Here is a 23,973-nt window from a genome sequence, read left to right as displayed (position 1 = left end):
AAATCCTGTACAGTACTCTACATACTGGTCAGTATATAGTACTTATTTCTTTAAATAGTCATGTACTCAACTGCAATGTTGTCTCTTTCCTGAGAATACTCCATGCCCCAAAGATTTAAATAAAATTAATTACCACTGATATTACCAAAACTCTACTCTGATCTACCTCTAGAAATCCATTCACTGACTACTTCTGCTTTTGAATCTATTGTTACTATTTTCATGCTCATACACCCCAGCAACAGGGGAATAGAAACTTAGATTTAAGGAGCAAGGTGCCTCCAAAATCAGTCCATGAATTTATTTACAGTTCCAGAAGTTTGCTCACAAAGTTTACATGTAAAAATCCATATCGGGTTTTCCCCAAACATTTTCTGCTAACATAGTAGTGCTTGCTATTATTCTAATTCAGAGGGGTACAACTCTTTCTGGGCCACAAGCAACATTCCCCAAAGTAGGAGAAACATATGGAACCTGAAAAACTGAACAAATAGGAAAGAGATGATCCATCAAAAAGCCAGGCTAAAGGACTCAACATTTCTATTAAGTTCCAAGAATATGGGTTGGCTGGGGGGGAAAATGTTGCCCAATTAATGCTAAGGCAAAGGACACATAAGGCAGGACAAGAGTTCCCATTAATGGTGGAATGGATTGCCAAGAAATTCGTTAAGAGCTAAGTTTTCTGCAGATTCATATGACAACAATAGAGCTCGTGATAAATTGATGGAGCATCTGTGATCCACTAATACTGTGAGAACAAGTGGGTTCAAATGGTCAGAAAAAACCATAGGGAAAAGCTCAGAGACAATGGTGGGTGAAGGGGCAGCAGATGGAAGAGAAGCTTGCTCATAGCATACATGGTTCTTCTAAAAGACTGAATCAATGTTTATTCTCCATATTGCTTTTTATATTTACCTAGAATTTCAGTAGAAAACTTAAAACAGATAAATACGACTTCAGCAACAGAGAGGTCAATGCCTGGAATGCACTACCTGACTCTGTTGTTACATCCCCAAACCCCCATAATTTTAACCTAAGACTGTCTAATGTCACCCTCACCTCATTCCTAAGAAGTCTGTAAGTGTGCATAAGTGCACCAGCGTGCCTTCCGTCCCTGTTTTACTATCTCCATTTATTGGTACCCATTTACTGTGTTCATATTTATGTTTATACTTATACCTGTTATCTTTTACATGTTTGACAAAATAATATAAAATATAAAATAATAATATAAAATATAAAATAATAATATAAATATAAAATAATAATATAAAACATAAAACATAAAACATAAAACGTAAAACATAAAACATCATAAAACATAAAATATAAAATATAACATAACATAACATAACAAGATAACAACATAACAACATAACATAACAACATATCATAACATAACATAACAACATATCATAACATAACATAACATAACATAAAATAACATAAAATAACATAAAATAACATAAAATAATATAAAATAATATAAAATAATAATATAAAATAATAATATAAAATAATAATATAAAATATAAACACATGCATAAGTTTATGCCATTCTACAATGGATTTGTATTCTGTAACTTCAGGAAAGGAATTAGAAGTGCATTTTCAAAATGATTTAGTAATTCAAAGTTACTAACTTATTATTAATCACCATATAGTACTGTTTCCATAAAAGCCATCTGGTCCCAAACTTACTTTCCATACTTCCTGTTTGTGTTTCATAAGACATTCCAGTAACTGACAGTGATACACTGGGAAAGAAGAGACAAACAGAAGCAAATCTCATTAAATGACAAAATACTGTATTTATTGTTTAATTACTAACTTTCTGGCAAATCAAATAACTTGAGAGATTTCAAAAGTCAAACTGGATAATCACTATCTAATTAGAATAAAAGCTAGCAACCTGAATCCCCTCCCCCCCAAAAAAAAAGATTTTAGTGCATCCATGATAATAAACGGAGAACAAATAAATCAGGCCATTTCCAAAATAACCAAGCCTTATTTTACCATAACAGACCTTGCTACAGAATGAATGCTTTGTTGCTAACCATTGTGTAATGACATTGCCTTCTTTTTTATCAGGAGGGACATAATCAGCTACTTAATACACAGAGATCAATTGATCCATTTTTCAACAGCATATCCATATAATAGTGGAAAATTTCATTAATTAAACATTAGGCTCAGTTATTTTTTTTTCTTTAAAAGCCCACCATAGATAATAACTGAATAGACACCCATATAAACCGCTTATTATCACTAATGTACCCATTCTTCTGTCTCTCTCTACCTGTAATCAATTTATTAAACAGAAGGAGGCAAAATTTATCCGTTTCCAAGCAAGCCTTAACATTACGAACTTTACCAAATGTGAAATATGAAGCAATCAACACCTTTTAATCTAAATTTAATATGAACTTCAGAGTTGTTAGCAATTATCACTACATAAATTGTGATCTTAAAAAACCTGCCCCATTTCCTGGTGTTAAAATAGAGCTTATGGTCCTGTTTCCAGATCTTTAAATGTACCTTTGCATCATTGTGAAATTAATTAGCACCACAATAGCTATTTCAGGTACTAGGCTTAGATATATTAAAAGAGGCATTTTCAATTCCTTTTAAAAATAAGCAGGCAGGGATTAAAAGCACTCTCAAATAGTTCTGCTCTTCCAAGAAACAGTCATGGCAGCCAATACATACCAGGATTGGTCGTATACTGCATTGCAATCATTAGCATTGAAGATGCAGAAAGATTAACATGAGCCGGTACCCCTTCTCTCCTTGAAGAGCCCACTTCAAAGAGAAGAAGAAAAAATATTAGTAGTTAGCAATATAAAGTGTCTCATTAATATCATAAGTGGCTCATTCAAATATGGAATTAATACCTCATCCTATACAGGTAGTGCTCAATTTACAACAGTTCATTTAGTAACCATTCAAACGGCAATGAAAAAAGTGACATGACAATTTTTCACAATTACAGAGTTTGTAGCAACCCCATGACCATGTGATCAAAATTCAGATGCTTGGCAACTGGTTCATACTTATGACCATTGCATTGTCCCAAGGTCATGTGATCATCTTTTGCAACCTTTTGACAAGCAAAGTCAATGGGGAAGCCTGATTCACTTAACAACCAGGTTACTAACTTATCAACTGCAGTGATTCCCTTAACAACTGTGGCAAGAAAAGTTGTAAAATAGGGCAAAATTATTTTAACTAATGTCTCGCTTAACAATAGAAATTTTGGGCTCAATTGTGATTGTAAGTCAAGGACTACCTGTAATATCTTTCTCTGTTGTTCCTCTATTATTCAAATGGTCTCCTTTATTTATGTATCTGATTTTTCCCATTTTATTGTAGCATACAGAAGGCCTTTCAAAATTGCTGAACAAGCATGGGTTAATTGGGGAATAAGGAAAAACAGGCAAGAATGAAAGCTTGGTCACTGCAGGTACTATATGTAGAAGTTACTATAACTATAATTAATTCTATTTAATCTAAGGCAGCTTATGTAGAACAAAAATTAGGAATTTGATCTGCTACACATTCTGATATATCTAAGCCACATAGTTGATTGTGACTTATTGTAGAAGTCAGATCATGGCCTATCAGTCATTTAACATCACCAAGCAACAAAAGTCTGGACATCGTTGAGAATGAGGTTCAGAAAACATGCAAAAGGCATATCAATGGCAAATGTTGACATTGTTCTACCCAGCCAGGTATGAGAATAGTAACTTCTTGAATGAGCTATTATTTGGTAGGAGTTTGAGAATAATCTTGGACTGCCCTGCAGGCTTGAAGAAGACTCTCTTGGGTCAATAGTATTGGCATTTTCTTATTTGTGCCTAACCACATCAAAGACATATCTTGGCAGCCTTTTTTCTGTTGTGTCCTCATGATTTTACCTTCATCCCATGAGTGACAGCCCTACCATAAGTTGTTCTTATTTATACCAACTGTCCTCTTTTAGTTTTAAGGGAAGACTGAAATTGTATCAAGTTTATTAGGTTTGTCAGCTTGGAGGGAAATCAGGTGATGGCAGCAACCTGAAATGGGCAGGCTAAAAACTGCAGTTAGGGACAATAGATTTTATGTTGGTATAGTTTTCTGCCAGCTCAAGAATGAATGGCTAGTGCTAATTCTTCTCTTTGTATCCATTGCATGGATTTCCTTGAAATCAAGCACAGGAGTGTGCCAGTTTGCTTCCAAGGATGGAATTAGGGGTGGACACTGTTGATCTATAGTTAGTTCTCCTCATGTATACTTGATTTCACGAATGGGATTTGTATTATAACATAATAGAGCTAGAAAAGGATCTTCCTGTGTTTTAAAAAAAATCACTATGCAGTAAGAATTTGCTGGAAGAAAAGACTTCTGATCTCTCGGTGGTACCCTCTCCAAATCTGTCTGTCTGTCTGTCTGTCTGTGCACACAGATACACACATATGGGAACTGTTCAAACAACTATCCTTTTGCAATTATGTCTTCCTAAAATCAGGCATTTTTTCTGGATCCATGAATATTTTGGAAGAATAGGCTACTGGTTTCAGCTTACCTTTACGATCTTAAAGAAATGCTCTACCAATTCTATAGTTGCTAGCATTGTAATATCCCACTTGTCATTGAAGAATGACAGCAGTGGAATTACAGTTCTTTCAAAAATTTGTTTTCACTTTCTTTGCATCTGGGCTCACTCCATCTTAATCAAGCAATGAAAATCACTTTTCTTGGTGAGTGAATATGGTTGTCAGTTTGTTGGTTTAATGATTGTTTCAATTGCCCCAATAGAAGCATCTCTTCTAATTCTGCTTTTACTCTGGGGAATAGTAGAATTGTTTCATGGATTGCAAAGAAAATAGCTCTTCCCTTAAACATAGTCTTTGCTAGAGGAATGTTCAAGATTCTTATTTCTTTTCATGTCTCTCTGAAGAGTTCTTCCACATAGTGCACTCGGTTTACTATGGTAGATGCCTCCAGGCACAGAAGCATACATACAAATAATCCTCAACTTACAATCACAATTGAATCCAAAGTTTCTGTTGCTAAGGGAGACATTTGTTAAGTGAGTTTTGCCCCATTTTACAACATTTTGTGCCACAGTTGTTAAGTGAATCATTGCAGTTAGTAACATTGTTAAGTGAATCTAGCGTTTCCATTGATTTTCCTTGTTAGAAAGTCCCAAAAAGTGATTATACAATCCCAAGACACTCCAAGACCATCAAAATATGAACTACTTCCAAGCATCAGAATGACCATGGGGATGCGGCAATGGTCATAAATATGAAAAATGGTCATAAGTCACTTTTTTCAACGCTATTGTAACTTTGAATGGTCACTTAATTAACTGTTGTAAATCAAGGACTACTTGTACTTTAAATTCATTTTCCCTGTCTCTCCTATGTTCAATAAAGATACAATATTTTAAAATTATGCTTGATTTCTGATAACCTGGATGTCCACTTACATTTTTTTTAAATAGTGTGTAGTGTTTTTTTAAGAATGTTTTCTTTCAACATGATTTCCTCAACTATCCAATAGATCTGGTACTTTGTTGTTATCTCATATTCAAGTGCCCAGCAAAGTCCGTTTTGCTCACCTCAAGATCAGCCACAATTGAGTCTGGCTATAAAATATGTCACACAATTTAAATCTTGTTGCCAAAACCTGCAAGAAGTTTGGGTCTTATTTTGAATATTTTGTCAGAGCATATTGTTACTCCCAAAATGAAATGTTTATAGAGATGTCCTTTTTTCAACTTGACAAGCATGACAGAAGCTGACAGAAGTGAATTTTTTAAAAAATATAGTAGTATTCAGTAGACTTTGCAAGCTACTTTGCTCTGTGCTCCTTCCCCACAGAACATTAATCTCTAGCCATTCAGCTATGTTGGTAAAGTTGTCTGGCTGGTTTTTGCTATTTCCCCCTCTTTATATGTCCATTCCTTTAATTAATTAATTTTGGAACCACCCATCTCTCTCCCAGGATAAGACCATGGTGCTAAAAGTACTTCTTTGATACAGGAACACAGTTCTACCTACTACACATATATCCTGTAGCTCAAACTGGAACTCTAAAATGCTTGAAATACTTTAAAATCTGGAGAATTTTCTTGCTTAACTAGGAGAAAGGTACACACGTGACTCTTCGATTAAACCAATGAAGAATCCATACCATAAAAATAAAAGAAAACTAATTGGAGAAAAGTACTCACAAATGTTCCAGTTAATTCTTTAAAATGTCAAAGACCCATTTCAGCTTTTAGATACCACAATCTACACATATATCATATCACAGGAAAGCTGATTTCTGAAAATATTTTCAACTTTTTAAAATGTACATTCTAACAATGGTGTGCTACTTCTGCACCTGAACTGGACAATGCTATGTCCACCAATAGATGGAAGTAGCCAAAAATAAATGTCAGCATTTAAACAAATATTCATTTTTGAATCAATTCTGTACTTTTTAGAAAATAGAGACAGTTAAAAAATACATGTTTAAGCCACAGTGACTGAGGTTGCTACAAAGATGAAAAAGGCAACTTCAAACCTGAGATTTTTCTTCTTACATTTCTTTCTCTAAACCAGAGTGGAACTGAACAGACTTTAGTAAGAATTTCTATCCTCAAACATTTAGCAGTGGTTCCCAATCTTTTCTATACCCCACATCCCTAGGAAATATTTGATTAATGTTTGAACTCCCTATAAAAGAAATTGTTACTTGCGATTCACTAAAGATACAAGGTACTCTTTGTCTGAAATTCCATCTCGCAAGGGATGCAAACTATCTTTGTTGTACCCCCAGAAATTCCATCCTGCACCTAGTGGGGGAGCAAGCACCCTGGTTGGGAACCCCTGTTTTAAACAAAAGATCCTTCTCAGGAAAATAGACTATCTGCCCATCATACTAGCAATACAAATTCTATGCCTTTCTCTTTCTCAACTTCATTCTTAATATTCCCACCCAATTTTAAAGTCTGCTTATTCCTATAGATAGATAGATATGTCTGTGTATGTAGTGTAGTGTAGTGTAGTGTAGTGTAGTGTAGTGTAGTGTAGTGTAGTGTAGTGTAGTGTAGTGTAGTGTAGTATAGTATAGTATAGTATAGTATAGTATAGTATAGTATAGTATAGTATAGTATAGTATAGTAAATATGGAACTTCATATAACAAAAGATTAACATTTCTTTATCCAAGTGACAATAATGCAGGGAGAATAAAGGGGGAGTAGAAAATTATATAGCTCAAGAGTAGACAAATTTGAGGCAAACCATCTTCCCAGCCATCTAGAAGCTCACAAGCCAATTATTTCAGGTGTTTTTCTTTGAAAAGATTTGATGGAGGTGAGAAGTTTTAGAAGATTCTCACAGAAACCTAAATGCTACATGATTTGGGAGGTGCATATATTGTTCAAACATTGCAAATAGCTTATTCTGGTGAATACAAAACAAGGAATAGGAAATCAAACATTTGAGGAGAGGAAATTTAAAAAGAGAAATAACATTCTCTTAGTAGTATTCTAATATGAGCCCTGGATAAAATATACATTAAAAGAAGGTGCAATTAATATATTATTGCTATATTAGGGCATACTTTCAAACAAGCATTGGATTGCAATTAGCCTTTATTTTCCAATATTAATGGGGGCCTCTGGGATGCAATAAATTTAATGCATGCTACCTTATTTTTTTAATGAAAAGTCTTTTTAAAATGGAAACGTATCCATTGAGCATCAGAGAAACTGTTCACAGCAATCAATTCCTAAAGTATTAACATGAAACCTGTTTTGCAGCAAACAACCTGGTCTGAATACTGTAAGCCTCAAGAAAAAAAATGTCAGAAATCTGTTTAGTAAGGTGTATTGGGAAAAAGACTAAAGTAACAATGCCAAAATTTTGGCAAGTACTGTACTTCAAATGAGAAACATCTATCTAAACAAATTAGGGTATGAAAGTTTTGATTTGTTTTCTCCTGCTCTTTTGATATTAATTTCTCTGTTTTGTGAAAAAGGACAGACCAAATTTGTTGATTGTTTTGGGAATGGCTACCAGATTTCTTATCAATTAAAGAACCAGCTCTTATATTAACCCTAAATGTATTGTCTTTTCTGAATTTTATTTTCTTTAAAGAGGAGTTTGCATATCAGTGCAAAATAGGCCCAATCCAGTGGCATGTGGAATCCCCATGGGGATGTACACAGCTTTAGGAGATTCAAAAGCCCTTAAGTAGGCTTGTGGGAAAACTATTTCCCACAACAATTCTATTTGCCTAGAATCATCCATCTACAGTTCTTAATTATTAAAAACAAAAGCTGGAAGCTAAGAAGTACAAGGAATACTTTTGAATTCAGGGTCCAGGAGGAGGGCCTTCTCTGCTGTTGCTCCTGTCCCCTGTAACATCTTGCCCCCGACAGGAGGTTGGCCCCAACCCTCCTATCTTTTTGTAAAGGCCTATAGACCTGGCTCTGCCAGTTGGCCTTGGGCCCCAATGAGGGAACAGCACACTGGAAGTGATTAACAGCGGGTCCTACCTCCCCACTTTCCACCACCCTGCCCACCCCGCATATCTTTAGTTTTTAAACTTTGGTTTTAATTTATTTGCTTTAATGTACATAAATTTTTATCAATGTATACCACCCAGAGGCACCTTATGATAATATAGATGCCCAGAATTTTTAAAAAATAAATACTTTTGAATCCTTTGGCCAATTCATCCCATGCATTCATAGCTCTTTGGGTATTCTAAAAACCAACCCTCCAAAGCAGGATATGCTATTCTCCTTCACAAGTGAAGCCAGATTTACTTACATGCAAATACAAATTAACCAAATTTACTCACATATCGCCATGGGCAAGAATGATGTGCTGAGATACTCTATGATATCTTTGTGCAGAAACGGTGGGAATGTAGCTAAAGTAGAGATCATTGTATACGGTAAAGTACTCAAGATGTCATCATTGAGAAAAGGTAGCAAACATGTAGTAGTATAAAAAATGGACTGTCCAAGATCTGTCAGAGGCACAAAGAACAAACAATATGAATGCACAATTGCAATCACTGTGTGAAAGGGCTTTTCCTATTTTATGTTCTTGTGAGTTAATCAGGTTTAGCAGAAGAGGTAAAAAGATTGAAATGGGAAAGAAGATGATGGGGAAAAAACTAGAGTTGAAACATTATGTTCAATAGTCTACACTGCCTGAGAAATGAGAGGCAAGTTGATGAATGTCAATAACTGTTAGTATGGAAAATAAAGATTGAATTATGAATTGAACTATTGAATTATGGATATAATATGAAAAAAATGTAAATAGATTAATGTAAGTAGAAATTCAGTTAAAGCTCATTTTCTTTTTCTTTTTTCCCCCTTTGGTTGTATTATTATAATTACTGTAAATATATTATTGTATAGTTATTAGCTTGTTAAATAGATTAAGATTTGCTACTGATTTTTCTTTGGCTTTGCAATTGTTACCCTGACATGACACTGTCTTTTCAATAAAGTATAAAAGAAATAGTCTGCAGTGCCTGGTCTATCATTACTTAGTAAAAAGAAAAAAATCTGAGGTTCTTTAGCCACCCGTGGAGCACTCTCTAAATACATTGGTAGAAGGCACAATAAATGGCAAGAAATTAGAGCTTATGCCCTAAAATAGCCTAAAACCAAAACTGACACTCCCCCACCAAAGAACAGGAAAATTTCTTAAAACCTTGTGTGTGCCCACTTTGTATCACCTCACTGTTATCCTTGCACATCCAAAAAGTGATAAGAACAACTCATAACCAGCAGATCCTTGGCCTGTCTCTGAAAGCTGATGATGGAACTCCTGATACTGACACTTAAAGATATTTCCTGCTAACCCATTGGATAACACTTTGTGCTAAATTGAAGGTTGAAACATTAATCTGGAAAGGACCAAATATTCAGAAACTAGTAGCAATTCTATACCTGGAGTATCTATGATTGATTTCAATCACTAAGTTGATCCAATTGAAATTAATAGATCATGAACCTGTCTAGTATTGGCTGCAACACAGCCATTTCTACAACACTGTAATATCTAAGAGACTTTTAGTCCATGAGATTTCTGGACGTGCAGCTAAATATGGTCCCAATATTTCAAAGTGGGTTTCAATTCAATTATAGCACTTGTACCAATTACCACAAAAATCTTTGTACAGAACGTAAATTTATACTGAAAACAATATACTTCTATATTTCTGTCACACATTGATCTGATGCATCAAATCTACACACACACACACACATACATATACACACACATATATGCTATTTAAAGTGATCTCACTATTTAAAATGTTTTATATATTGTCATTAATGTTGGTTATATTTAGGAATCAATAAGTAGGAATTCAGATCATGTGGCAAGAATACATGTGAGCTGATACACACACTTTTCACACAAAAGAAATAATGACAAAAATACATGAAGACCGCTGCATGCTTCAAAGTTTGCAAATATTGCTATGTATACATACAGTAGTTAATATTATATGTGTGTGTATTAATTTCAGACTGAATATCTATTTATTCCAGGTGCAAATATGGAAACCCAGAAGCTTCCAGGTCACTTCTTTAATATTTTTGTCAATTTACTGAGACTCTGAAATTATTACTACCAAAAATTAATTACATAATTTCTTACCTTATTAAGACAAAATATTAATGTAAGATCCAAAACAAGCTGAATATAGCTTATAAAAAGAAACTTGACAAGCCATTTCTTAATTCAATATATAAAATACTGTGTGTGCATATGCGATTATGTACTCACACACATTTTTATCTGTGGCAATTAACAATGACTCAAGTTTTACAAATTAATATTAAGCCAATCTTCCCCTCTCAGACTTTAGCTAGACTACAAAAAATCCATAATAAGAGGTAGTATGGTTAATAGGCCGTAGACTGGGAAGATGGCCACTTTAATCCAAATACATCTGAGGGCAGATGATTTGGAGATATTTTGAAATATGCCTGCACATGCCTACTATCTTTATGTATCGTGTTGAGTATAAGAAGAATTCACTCACCATGCTGACCATGTTGTAGCAAAGGAACTAGATCCAGCAGAGTCACCAATGTCACGTATAGTCCTTGATAGTCCAATGATGGGTAGTCAGATAACTGAGCATCCCGACTTTGCTGGCCTCCTCGTTCAGTAGGAGCATCTCGCAGGACGCTGTAAAGGAGGGAGCGAGTAACAGTAGGGTTGATGGAACTGACCTGTGGTCTTAGAGATGGGGTGAGTGGGAATGGCACAGGAAAAAGACACATGGTCATGGGCACTGTCAAATTGGAGGCATCTTGATTCTCCTTCTTCCCTGTGCGGGACAAAATGCTGTTGGGGGGACAAAGAAAAAAAAGAGACAACAAAGACACAAAGAACAGCACATTACATTGAAATGACACTATAAAACAAATAATAAAACTCCAGATACATCCCACATGAGATGCAGTCTCTACCAATACTAAGGCATCTTGAAAAATCTAGCAACCATTTACTTCCATGCTTAGGAGAAATACAGTTCAAAAATTGCTACAAGTGGGGAAATTTCCATTGCATCTCATGTGTTATCTGGTTCATAAGGAGCAAAAATATAAAAATGCATGTTTCAGTGGCACACCCATGTTTTACAGTTCTACAGAATTGGATGTGATTTATTATAGAAAACAAAAGTTACAGCAGCACCATGTCAATTGATTGCATTGTTGACCTTTTATCAAATAAATATTGAGACAACATTTTGAACCTCATGATTGGAAAACCAAAGATAAAACACTTGCAAAATATAGGTGTGACACTTACAGAAACATGTTTTAGCAAAAAATAAACATGTGTGTTTGTTAAGAGAACCTTAAAAATCACATGTTTATTGCATTAAAATAATGTCTGTATGTAATACATGATACTGTTTCATGACAGTCTTTCAGTATCATCTGAGATAATGAGATTTCAACAGGCACATGGAATTAGAAATAATATATATTTCTAAAATGTTAGCTAAACTACATTAGGTAAGCTTTAAAATAATATATAATTGATGGGCTGCAGCATATGTTTGTGAGCTAATGAGAATGATAATTTGTGTCTGCTTTTAATTGGGGCGGGGAGGAAACATAATGCTGTTCTATTTTGTGGTTATTTTCTAAGGACTAAGCAAGCATTACCAGTTATATATAACTGCATAGCAGAAAAGGTGTTAGCATTCATTGTTTTGCTACTTACATTATTTAATGAACTTACAAACTAAAGGAAAAATAATTTAGAATAAAAGAAAAGCTTCATGGGAGCAAAAAATAGACTGCTGTGCCTTCTGAAAATCCCCCTAATCAAATTATGCTTTTATTTTTAAGTAACTGTTTAAAAACTGCTGCTAAATAAGCAAACTAAAAGGGCATAATCTAACTAGTATAGCACTTTATAATGTGAGATTTGCAGAAAGAGTATAACAATAATCAGAAGGTAGTCTACCTGGGCACCAAATAAGAAGTTTAGCATTATTATCTTAAGTACACCTTGGCTCCTACTGAAATCAGAAAAGCTAAAAATATTCAATTTTTAAATAAAGTAAATGCTTTTCTACTTTATTATGAAATAATTTGTGAGGGTGAAGATTCATTCTGCAAACTTGTGGGCTTGTTTCTGAACGTTTAGTTACCAGGCTAGGTAACATTTTCAGTGGAGTTTGGAGATGGATTCCCTTAATTCTGCTAAAGATGTTACCAAGCCTGGTAATGAAATGTTCGGAAAACAAACCTTCACCCCAATCCTACACCCGAGTTACAGATATTTGCCACTCTTGCAAAAATGATTTGTGTTAGAGAATTAAGTTATAAAAAGTGTATTTACATTTCACCAAACTACAAATCCATTAATCTTTGTGTCATGAAAGAGAAACTATTTGAAAAAATACTTATCATTTATGTGATTCTTGTTAATTTTCTACATACCGGAGAAATTAACTTTCCACCGATGGTTATTGAGAAGAGTGTTGAATAACATCTTAATATTTTTAAAGTTCCTTCTTTTATTAGACTCTAACGATCTGATTATTCAGAAGCAAAAATTCCCAAATGATATTGTTAAAGATAGCTCTGGGAAAGTTACAGATAGCTCTAGGATATAGACAGCATGTTATGGTGCTGCAATCCATAAATGTACAAGTATGTTCAGGTGTGCCTCTTTTTTCCCCATCAGTGTACAAAGCAACTTTCCCCCGTCTGGTGCCCTTAAGCTTAATTAGCATTACAATACTCAGAATTCTCAGTTTGTCATTTGCTGGGAATTCTGGGGCCCACATAGTTGGTGTGCACCAAATTGAGGGGAACTGCTATAGAGCAGTGGTCTCCAACCTTGGCAACTTTAAGACTTGTGGTCTTCAACTCCCAGAGTTCCTCAGCCAGCTGTGTTTACTGTGTAGCTGGAGAATATGTTGAACTAACATATTTAAATTCTAAAATATTTATTGTGCCTTGTATAAAAGTTCACCTAAATTGGTTTCTAGTTAACTATTATCCAGTTGTCACAAAAGTAATTAGTAAAATAAAACCAATAAATCATCAATTAAACATATCCAAATATTACCCTAGCAGCAATAACTGTAATAAGCCTAGCTGTAAAATAACTGTAAAATAACCTAGCAGCTAACTGTAATAAACAGAATTGTAGGGATAAAAGATACTGACTTCTATTACATTAAACCAGTAGCTTGTCTACCTCAATTAAAATAGAAGCCCAAAAGAGGGCTTCTGTTTAATTGATCGCTTGTGCTATATCTTTCTACTTGCTTTCTTATTAGTTTTCATTCTGATTTTCACTAAATTATTCATTTTATTTGGCAGCAATAATTAAATCATATTGAGCTTTAGTTTTCATACGTATTTGTGCACTCAATGCCAATTTTTGACTCAAGGTTGTCCTCTTCAATATGGAACTGTTGTGTCCAGAGACTACATATCCCATCATGCAGTAATCCACTCTCATCCAGTCTGTTTTCTAAAAGTGTAATGCATTTTATTATTGAAATATCTCAGTGATAAAAATTATATTTTGGATTGTTTCCCACAATTCTTCTTCTCATATATTCTCTAAGGGCAAGAGAATATAAAGTTCAAGTCAAACGTTTTTCTAGGTCAATACTTTTTCCACAACAAAACTTGTGCCAAATAAAGGTCTCATAGCAAAATATGAGGGCAATATCATGCTTTTATTCCTATTCTCTAAAAAAAATGTCCAGAGACATATGGCGTTTGTGCTGATATAAAGCCCTTCTGAGCAATAAGTACTCATATCCTATCTTGTTCCTTTTACATCTGTGTTTACCAACACAACATTTTGTTTGATAAAGGGAACAAACAATTGTCCTAACACTTCCTCAAACTCTCTCCTTTATTTCCCTTTCCACTAATGTCAGCAAGAGCCAAGGTGGCGCAGTGGTTAAATGCAGCACTGCAGGCTACTGCTAGATCAGCAGGTCAGCGGTTCAAATCTCACCGGCTCAGGGTTGACTCAGCCTTCCATCCTTCCGAGGTGGGTAAAATGAGGACCCAGATTGTTGGGGGCAATATGCTGACACTCTGTAAACCGCTTAGAGAGGCCTGAAAGGCCTATGAAGCGGTATATAAGTCTACTGCTATTGCTATTGCTATTGCTATTGCAATAATGTTAGTGGATTTGGAAGAAACTTTGTTTGTTTCCAATAAGAAACAAGGACAAATGCTTTCTATATATAGAAGGAGCCTTTCAGTTTGTGGACGGTCAAATCTACAAGACACTCTGCTTCTTCATCCGCTTCTATTGTTTTTCAGAACTAGTCTTTCCTTCATATGAATATTAATGCAGAGTTAAACCATATTCTATTAAATCCCATAGGATAAATTGCTTAGAAGGTATACATAATACAGACTAGTTTTCATTTACAACTGAAAAGGTTCCCTCCATTCCGGAAGGATTGGGATTCAAAGGACATTTTGCTGATATAAGTGGAAGAGGCATATCTGAATGGCTTTTCTTACTTCTGCTATTCCTACATTCTGACTTCCATAGATAGAATAGCTTTTTATGGGGATGAAAAGTGGGGAATCTCGTGTATTTCCTCCAGCAGAAACATTCCAAAACTAAATTTCTGTTTATGCGGCTACTGGATCCACTTGGCTGTGTCATTTGTATCTTCAGATACTGCTACAGTATCGCTCAGAAATTTTAAAGACAAAATTCAGTTTTAAGTTTCCCTAAAATTAATTATTTAATTGTCAATAAGGCAGGGGTGAAATGCTCTGAAGTCTGCTACCGGTTTGCTTCGCGCACATGCACACCGCAGGCACTAAGAAGCATTTTCTGAGTCTGCAAAGGTAAGTAGAACAGCGGGGGGGGGACAGCTGTGCCATGAGATATAGATTCGCTAAAAAGCAGGATTTCCTGCTTTCTAACAAATATAAATCATGCAGCACGGCTGATTGTCACACAGCTGCTCGTGGGAACTTTTTTTTTACTTTTTTAAAGCAATTTTTAACTACCAGTTTAGGAGAACCAGTAGTTTAAAAATGCTTTAAAAGTTAAAAAAAAAGTTCCAATGATCAGCTGTGCAACAATCAGCAGTGCCATGTGATTATTAGAATTTTTTTTTACTTTGTTTAGCATTTTTTACTACCAGTTTGGGCAAACCAGCCCGAACCAGTAGCATTTCACCCCCTGCAATAAGGGTTTTGTTTAATACAGACATCACTAAAATATAATTGCCAAATGTGTTGGGGCTACTATTCCCATGCTAAGTGGAAACTCTCAACTTATCTAGAGAATGTAAAATTGGGAACTGCTGCTTTAACAGTTGCATGTAGGGCAGTTCCATGTAAATGACAACTACATAAATGAAGCAACGATTATTGCTCCCCAACAAGGCATCCCAGACCTACGTAAGTAAAGTTTCAATCATTGATTCTCCACCTGGTACTAAGATTTCCAATACAATGGCTAGACTTGTTCTCCCGCTATTCTAAATCTGACGGTACAGCCTTATATCTCCTTAACCAAAAGAGTGTTGCACTGCATGTTGGGATTTGTCACATACTTGGGTTTCACACTTCCATGAACAACTTTTATGTAAATAATGCTTCACCATGAATGGGGAGGTGTAAAAAGTACCTCTTTTGGAATTGGCTTTGTTGTTTGCAAACTCATGGGGTTGTATTAAAAGATTGTCTTGTTTCTGCATGCTATAGATACAAATATACTCTTTCTCTGGAATCGTCAGGAAAGCAAAGGTGCTGTCCCTGTGTATGCAACATTTCAGAATTACAGAATAACCGAGTTGGAATGGACCTTAGCGGTTTTCTAGTCTAACCCCCTGTTGGGGTCTGTCAAATTTTTTCAACATTCAATTTCCAAACATTAGGGGTGCTCAAAAGTTGTGACATGCCTTGGGGATTGTAAAGATAGTTTGGTTAGTTTAATATAATTTAAACGTTAAAAGTTATCATAACTTTTTAGCATTTTGTTTATGCAACGCCCAGAAGCAGATACCGAGGCAGTGACATGAACTTTTCAAGATACAGCTGCTGTAAGTTATCTAAAAAGAGGTTGACTTATATCTGCTCTTAAACATTGCAAAGCATCTTCTTAAAGACTGCACGGATCTAACACAAACAATACTGTATATTCTCAATATGCTCAAAAATTTCAATCACATAAAGAGTGTCAGTGTAGAACCTGTACACAATTCTGCCTTTCCAAAGATGTTCCTACTGGATGTAGGAACATAGTTAGGATGTTGAAAGTGGCAAGAAGATGACAAGCAACAGGGAGAAAGCAGAACTGCTTAACTTGTTTTTTGCATCTGTCTTTACACAAAAGGAAAAAAAAACAGTCCAACCTATCAAAACAGTACTGTAAAAAACAGATTAGGAATACAACATAAATTGGCAAGAAAATGGTAAGAGAGCACCTGTCCACCCTAAATGAGTTCAAATCACAAGAACCAGATAGATTACACCCCAAGGTTCTGAAGGAGCTGGCAGACATGATCTCAGAACAACTTAACTATATCTTTCAAAGATCCTGGTGCATCAAGCAACTACCAGAGGACTGGAAAAGAGCTGACATAGTTCCCATCTTCAAAAAAAGGGGGGGGGGAAATAGATCCAGGAAACTATCAGCCTGACCTCAATGCTTGGGAAGATTCTGGAAAAGATCATCAACCAACGAATCTGTGAACACCTAGATACATACAAAGTCATAACCAAAAGCCAACATGGGTTTGTCAAAAACAAATCATGCCAGACAAATTGTATTACATTCTTTGACAAAGTGACAAAATTAGTGGACCAGAGAAATGCTGTGGATATAATTTACTTAGATTTCAGTAAAGCATTTGATAAAGTTAACCATAACCTACTACTTGATAAGATAGACAAATGTGGGTTAGACAGCATCACAATCAGATGGATTTGTAACTGACTGGCCAACTCATCATGTAGTCATCAATAGAACTGAATCTACATGGAGGGAAGTATGCAGTGGAGTCCCCCAAGGCTCTGTTTTAGACCAAATATTCTTTAACATCTTCATCAATGATTTGGATAAGGGAATAAATGGGGAACTCATCAAATTTGCAGATGACACCAAGCTGGCAGGAATAGTCAAAATTCCAGAAGATAGGCTTATGATACAGAAGGATCTTGACAGGATTGAATATTGGAGGCTATCTAACAAAATGAAATGCAATGGTTAAAAAAGTAATGCTTTACATTTAGGCAAGAAAAACCAAGTGCACAGGTATAGCATAGATGGTACATGGCTCAATAACTGTGAGAGGGATCTTGGTGTCTTGAGTGGACAATCACTTAAATATAAGTCAGCAGTGTGCTGCAGCTGCCAAAAAAAGCCAACACAATTCTAGGCTGCATTAACAGAGGGATAGAATCAAGATCATGTGAAGTGTTAATACCACTTTATAATGCATTGGGAATATACTGCATCCAGCTTTGGTCGCCACAATATAAAAAAGATATTGAGACTTTAGAAAGAGTGCAGAGAAGGGTAACAAAGATGATTAGGGGACTGGAGGCTAAAACATATAAAAATGGTTGCTGGAATTGGGTATGTCTGTCTTAGTGAAAAGAAGAATTAGGGGTGACAGGTTAGTAATGTTCAAATATCTCAGGGGTTGCCACAAAAAAGAGGGTCAAGCTATTCTCCAAAGCACCCAAGGGTAGGACAAGAAGCAATGAATGGAAACTAATCAAGAAGCAACCTAGAACTAAGGATAAATTTCCTGACAGTTAGAACAATTAATCAGTGGAACAACTTGCCTCCAGAAGTTGTGAATGCTACAACACTAGAAGTTTTTAAGAAGTGATTGGACAACTGTTTGTCTGAAATGGTACAGGGTTTCTTGCCTAAGCAGGGGGCTGGACTAGAAGACCTCCAAGGTCCCTTCCAACTCTGTTATTCTATTCCATTCCATTTTCAAAGTCTCCATATTTCTCTAAGATCATATGGAGAGGAGACAAAAAAAGGGGGGGCAGAGCTTTTGTATATTTAATGGCACCTGTGTAAGAGATTTTTTAGTAGGAACAGTTTCCTTTGCTTCTACGTAACCATAATTCTTCTAGCCTATCTTTTCTTCCCTTTTGCATTTGGGCATCCTAAAGTGAAAACTATAAGTCACTGTCACCATTTCAAAAATCATTCCTGAAGTTCAAGTTGCATTCACCAACTCTTTCGGACACACTGCCATTTTTTTAAAAAAACACTGAATAATCTGGCTGTGTATGCAGACGCTCTTAGAAGGTTATTTGGATCTTGGCTTATTTTTGAATAACAGAAATTTGCTATCATGGAGCTTATTTATATGAAGTGAATTATTATATTTTTTATAATCACAGTGGAAATTTGGGATAAAACGGGTTGGAAATGAGAAATGCATGAAAATTAAATTCATGCTTAAATGCAGAGAAATGCTTTTGGCCAAAAACTTAAGGAGGAGCTCAATGAATCAATGTATTATGCGCTGTGCATGGTGACTGTTTAATGTGATGTTTTGTTTGTCAAAAAATTCAATGCAATTTCTTTCCATTTTCCCATCTTTCCAATTAAAACCAGCATAGCCCAATTCCCCTCCCCAAATTTGATGCCCTCTCAATATGTCTGTAAATCAAGGATCATGTTTTATCCCTGGGGTGACTAAAAAGACAGACATTTGAGGAGCAAATTGAAATGCAACCCAAATTGTCCATAATGAAAGTCAACAAAATATATTGGTTCCATTCAATCTTCATTTATAAAATAATTGAGTAAACTATGGCAAAACAGTTTAATTTTTCAGTGTGCCACTTTTTGTATGAAACAATTGTTGTGGCAATTTCTTAGCTGCAAAGAGAATCTTCAGATATAGCGGGTTCCAGGTCCCTCACTCTATAGTTGCATCAGCTCCCTGATTCTTCAGGCCTAAGATTACTTTTAGCTTTTTTCTGAGTCTTCAAGGTTGTTGTAGCCAACCACATCTGAAGATCACTAAAATTGATCATGACTGTTCTGAAGTCATAATGAGCAACAGGATTTTGGTTTAAACTCATTTGAGCACATGGGAAGTTAAGACACATTAAGATAATAGAGCAATATCTACTTATTTTCATATTATGCTGGTGGCATTGAATTCTTTACAGAAAATGTCTTCCTACATGACTACAAGTTTTGATGGAGATAGGTTGACATTGCTAACAACTGAAATTTGTGTTCTTCTCATCTGTCACATTACTACTCATATTAACATTGATCACATACAAAAGAAATATATGTAAGAGAGTGGCTATGTCCGTGCAGTTTACTATTTATTCCTTAACAAAACTAATCTTATTTATTATGTTGTATACCACTCCTTCTTTAGAGGTTCCAGGTGGACTATGCTGTGCAACCATACAATCTAAGGAAAGGATATGCATGCTTTTAGAACTTTTAAGTGCTAGGTTTGCATATTTCAGGAATCAAATCCAAATATTTCATTGTTCTAACTATCCTATGAAGTGAGTGGGCTGAGAGATTCTGATAACCCATATCGCCCAAAATGCTCCAATATCTACTGAGAATTTGGATCTCAACTCTTCTTGGTCCACCACATTCTACTTCTCATCGTTACTACTATATATTGGCTCCTGAATGAAAATTGTGGTTTAAAGGAAAAAATATGTCTAAGATCAGAAAAAGAATTGCAATAAGTTTAGTTAGAGTTTCTGATCAAATATTAATGGATACTATGAATATTTGGTAATGTGGTCATTCAGATAAGTATGGATCTTCCTTCCATAAAATGTTTAAGAAAACCTTGGCAACAGTTTTGAAGCATGATATCCTTTTCCAGAGGCTCAGGGAACTCACTGAGTAATCACCCACGCAGTTCTAGTTTTCTATCTTATTTCTAATTTCCAAAGTAAATTTTTAGCTGAGACAATATTAGGAAATTGGAAGAGGCCAGTGGCAAACCATTTCCAAAACTCCCTACCTGGATGCAGCCAAAAAATCCCCAGATCAAGCTTGGCTCAAAGAACAGTTTGGGGTTATTTCAGAAATTTCTATTGCTAAACTTCAGCTCAGGTATATATCCCATCTAAAACATGTTTGTGGAAATAATTAATCAAGTTCTGTAAAAATGATCACTATATGATACATGCATGTTAATATTATCTTCCACATTGCACTATTTAGAATAGCAGAATTCACTTTGATTTTGCCATAAATTCATGAATACTGAGTAAATGGAGAGGCTACTGGGTTACTAATTGCTTGAAAAAACCTAACATTTTCCTTTACTTTTAGCAACAGTATGATCTGCAACAGTCAGCAGGCAAATTTTGTCACAAATAGTTGCCTATAATTTCAATAAATCAAGTTTCTATTAAAAAATAGAAATATATGGGGTAAATATATGTGGACAAAAATCTGATACCTTCAAATATATTATCATTACTGAAAAGATAATTTGATCACAAGGATTATCTCCACAAGAGAATCTTTGTAGGAAAATTCCTGTTTTATAGCTATGCAGCAAACAAGCTTCTTACTAATTTTATTGACTGCAGATGGGATTAAACCAAATCCTGAATGCAGGACAAACTTGAGACAGAGTCCAAATTTTAATTTCATTATCAAAAGCATCTAGAATCACTGAGACTACTATAAAACCAATCTTATAAAGATTGCCGCTTTTCATAATACTTTCAGAATGAAGACTAATCAAACATTGAGGACATTTCTAATTATAACTTACTCACTTAGCCTTACAGGACAATAATATAACTACTGTACTGTACATTTTCTAGTTTACAGAAGGCTGGGCAATTAGGTTGCTAAACCTCTGAATTTTCTAAAGCTGAGTATCAGTAGAACCAACCCAAGCTTTTATTTGTTAGTTTATAATTAGCTATTGGGAAGCATGCAGTTAACCTTGGCAAGCCATGGCCCAGTTTACAGAATGTATCAGAATAATCTATTAAAAAAAGAAAGACCAAGGCATGTAAAATAGAACAAAATGCTTCCATCTGCATGAGAAGGTTATCTTTTCTAACCTGTTGCCTTTCAGATGGATTACACTATATTTCTCAGAAGTCTATAGAGATTCTCAGTCATTGAGGTCATAGTTGTCCCAAAGTTGCTTTTTCAAGAGGCAACTGCACTTTCTTGTTTTTCTTTGAAGATGTTTTGCTTCTCATCCAAGCAAAATGTCTTCAAAGAAAAAAAAAAGTCCGGTTGCCTCTTGAAAAAGCACCTTTTGGATATATTTTCCCGAATTTCCAAGTAGCATAAATCTACACTATTTTTTTTCTGACTTTTGTAGCCTAGAGCAGTGGTCTCCAACCTTGGCAACTTTAAGACCTGTGGACTTCAACTCCCAGAGTTCCTCAGCCAGCTTTGCTGGCTGAGGAACTCTGGGAGTTGAAGTCCACAGGTCTTAAAGTTGCCAAGGTTGGAGACCACTGGCCTAGAGGACCAGTTTGGGAAGGCTGATGTAATTTATTACAGTTTAAATATTCCAGTACATTAATATCATCCTGAAAAATAGTGTTCCAAGGAAAGTCTGGTCTGGCCTATAGGGTTTCTCTCTGCTTATTTTCATTTTAGGACTCATTTGAAGGAAAGGAAGAATTCAAACACCTCATTCCACATCATTCTTCTGCATTTAAAGGCCCAGTCTAACCAGATTCTGCCATAGTTACTTAATTCAAGCTATGTTTCAACGAGCTTTTGACCGTTCTGCAAAACGCCATACCATTTGTCAATAGGCTACTTGTATACATACAGTACTTATATTTTTTCTTTGAGATCATAATTTAAAACTTACCTTAGTAATGTCTGAGAAAAGTACTTCAGAGTATTGGCAATGTCAGTTCCAGAGGGGACAGGATAAATGTTGTGAAGGACACGATTATGGTATTCTTGCAAGTATCGGATCTTGGAAGCAACTGGAGTTTGTATTGCATGAAAGAAGAAAATGGGGAAAAATGCTTAGCTCAGTTCTCCCTCTCAGAAAATAATATACTTTAATTATATTCTGCCCATAACCCTTTGCTCACTAATTTAAGTTTCTAGCTGAGTACATCCAGCGAGTATAGCTGTAAAGCTAGTGAAGGACAGCTTGCCTAGTTACAAGTTGCATAGTAACTCAAACCCTTTTCCACTAGGATTATTACTACAGGAGTACACAACATTTCAATTTACACAACACACTTAGCTATATTATTGCTTAGCATGGTGTACAGACCCAATCAATAATAAGCATACTGTTTAATTCTGGATCTTACAACCACCTTCTAGTAGCTTCAGTTTTTAAGATATTCTATTTAATATGTTTAGCAGCTTCAGTTCTGGTTACTATGGCACTTATCCTTTTAAAACACTTAGTGATTGCATGATTGTGGACAGTGAATCATGGAAAAATATGTCCTCAACACACACACACCCCAATCTCTGTGGTCTCTTGATTACTTTCTTCCTCTCCCATTTATTGGACTGTTCCTAATCATTGGAAATATAGAGAACAAATTAAAGGAACCATTATTCGCACTTGTGTATCAGTGATATAACATTCTCTGGTTCTTGGGCCTTGTCCATTGACATTGTAATCATCTAATCAGCATGCAACCAAGCAGCATTATTGTGAAGCACACCCATAAGATTCAAGTCTGAATTGTTTTATTCAGTCTAATATAATATGAAAGGTACAGAAAATATTCAAGCTGAAGTAAGAAAAAACCTGTAGATCAACTAAGAGGAGATAAAATGCATGTGAAAGTGAGATGATGCATATGGGAACCAAAGAGGGTAGATCTCCTCTTCTACACTCCCATGTTTAGGTATCACCACATTTAGGCATCACCATGCATTACTGCTTGACTGACTGACTGACTGATTGACTGACTAAACAAAGTGAACTGATTCAAAAATCACAGAGCCAATGACAAACTTATCAAAATTTCCATGATTTTGTTCAGACAGGACAAATATGATAGATTTGCTCTGCAGTGCATTCAAATATATGATAAAGGTTGGATGGCCTTAATCCAGCACAAGAATTCTCAACTATTGTCACACCATACTCTAGCCATAACATGGTTTTGTTTAATTCTGAATGTAAACTCAGCCATGTGGTATGCATTCCACCTTCTATAGCAGGAAAATATTCTTCAATATTCTAAGGTTAATGCACATATTTCTGTGTGTTCTTAAATATTTAAAAGACCTGAATATTTAACCATGTTCATTTTGATGATATCATCACATCACCAGTCACAGGCCCTGAGTCCCCTGGAGGAAATTCAAACCTTCTTTTAAAAATTAGACATGCATGCCTGGAGGAAAAGAAATAGATGGTTACTGCAGATGTATAGGTTAGGAGCGTGTTCATCTACTCAGGGAAAAAAATATGAATGGTAAACTGAAAAAGTAAA

The 23,973-nt window shown here is 35.3% G+C and overlaps 1 protein-coding gene across 1 annotated transcript in view; it reads right to left on the bottom strand.

Moving 5' to 3' along the window:
* Positions 1-23,973, bottom strand: part of UNC79 (unc-79 homolog, NALCN channel complex subunit) — a 132,418-nt gene that overhangs the window by 105,655 nt on the left and 2,790 nt on the right. The window contains 5 exon segments of the mRNA XM_032230213.1: positions 1,702-1,757; positions 2,710-2,802; positions 8,853-9,023; positions 11,067-11,374; positions 22,368-22,488. Coding sequence (XP_032086104.1) covers positions 1,702-1,757; positions 2,710-2,802; positions 8,853-9,023; positions 11,067-11,374; positions 22,368-22,488 — 749 coding nt within the window.

The sequence above is a fragment of the Thamnophis elegans genome, chromosome 1 (genome assembly GCF_009769535.1).
Source record: "Thamnophis elegans isolate rThaEle1 chromosome 1, rThaEle1.pri, whole genome shotgun sequence".
In the NCBI taxonomy this organism is placed as follows: Eukaryota; Metazoa; Chordata; class Lepidosauria; order Squamata; family Colubridae; genus Thamnophis; species Thamnophis elegans.
This window is presented reverse-complemented; position numbering and strand designations above follow the sequence as displayed.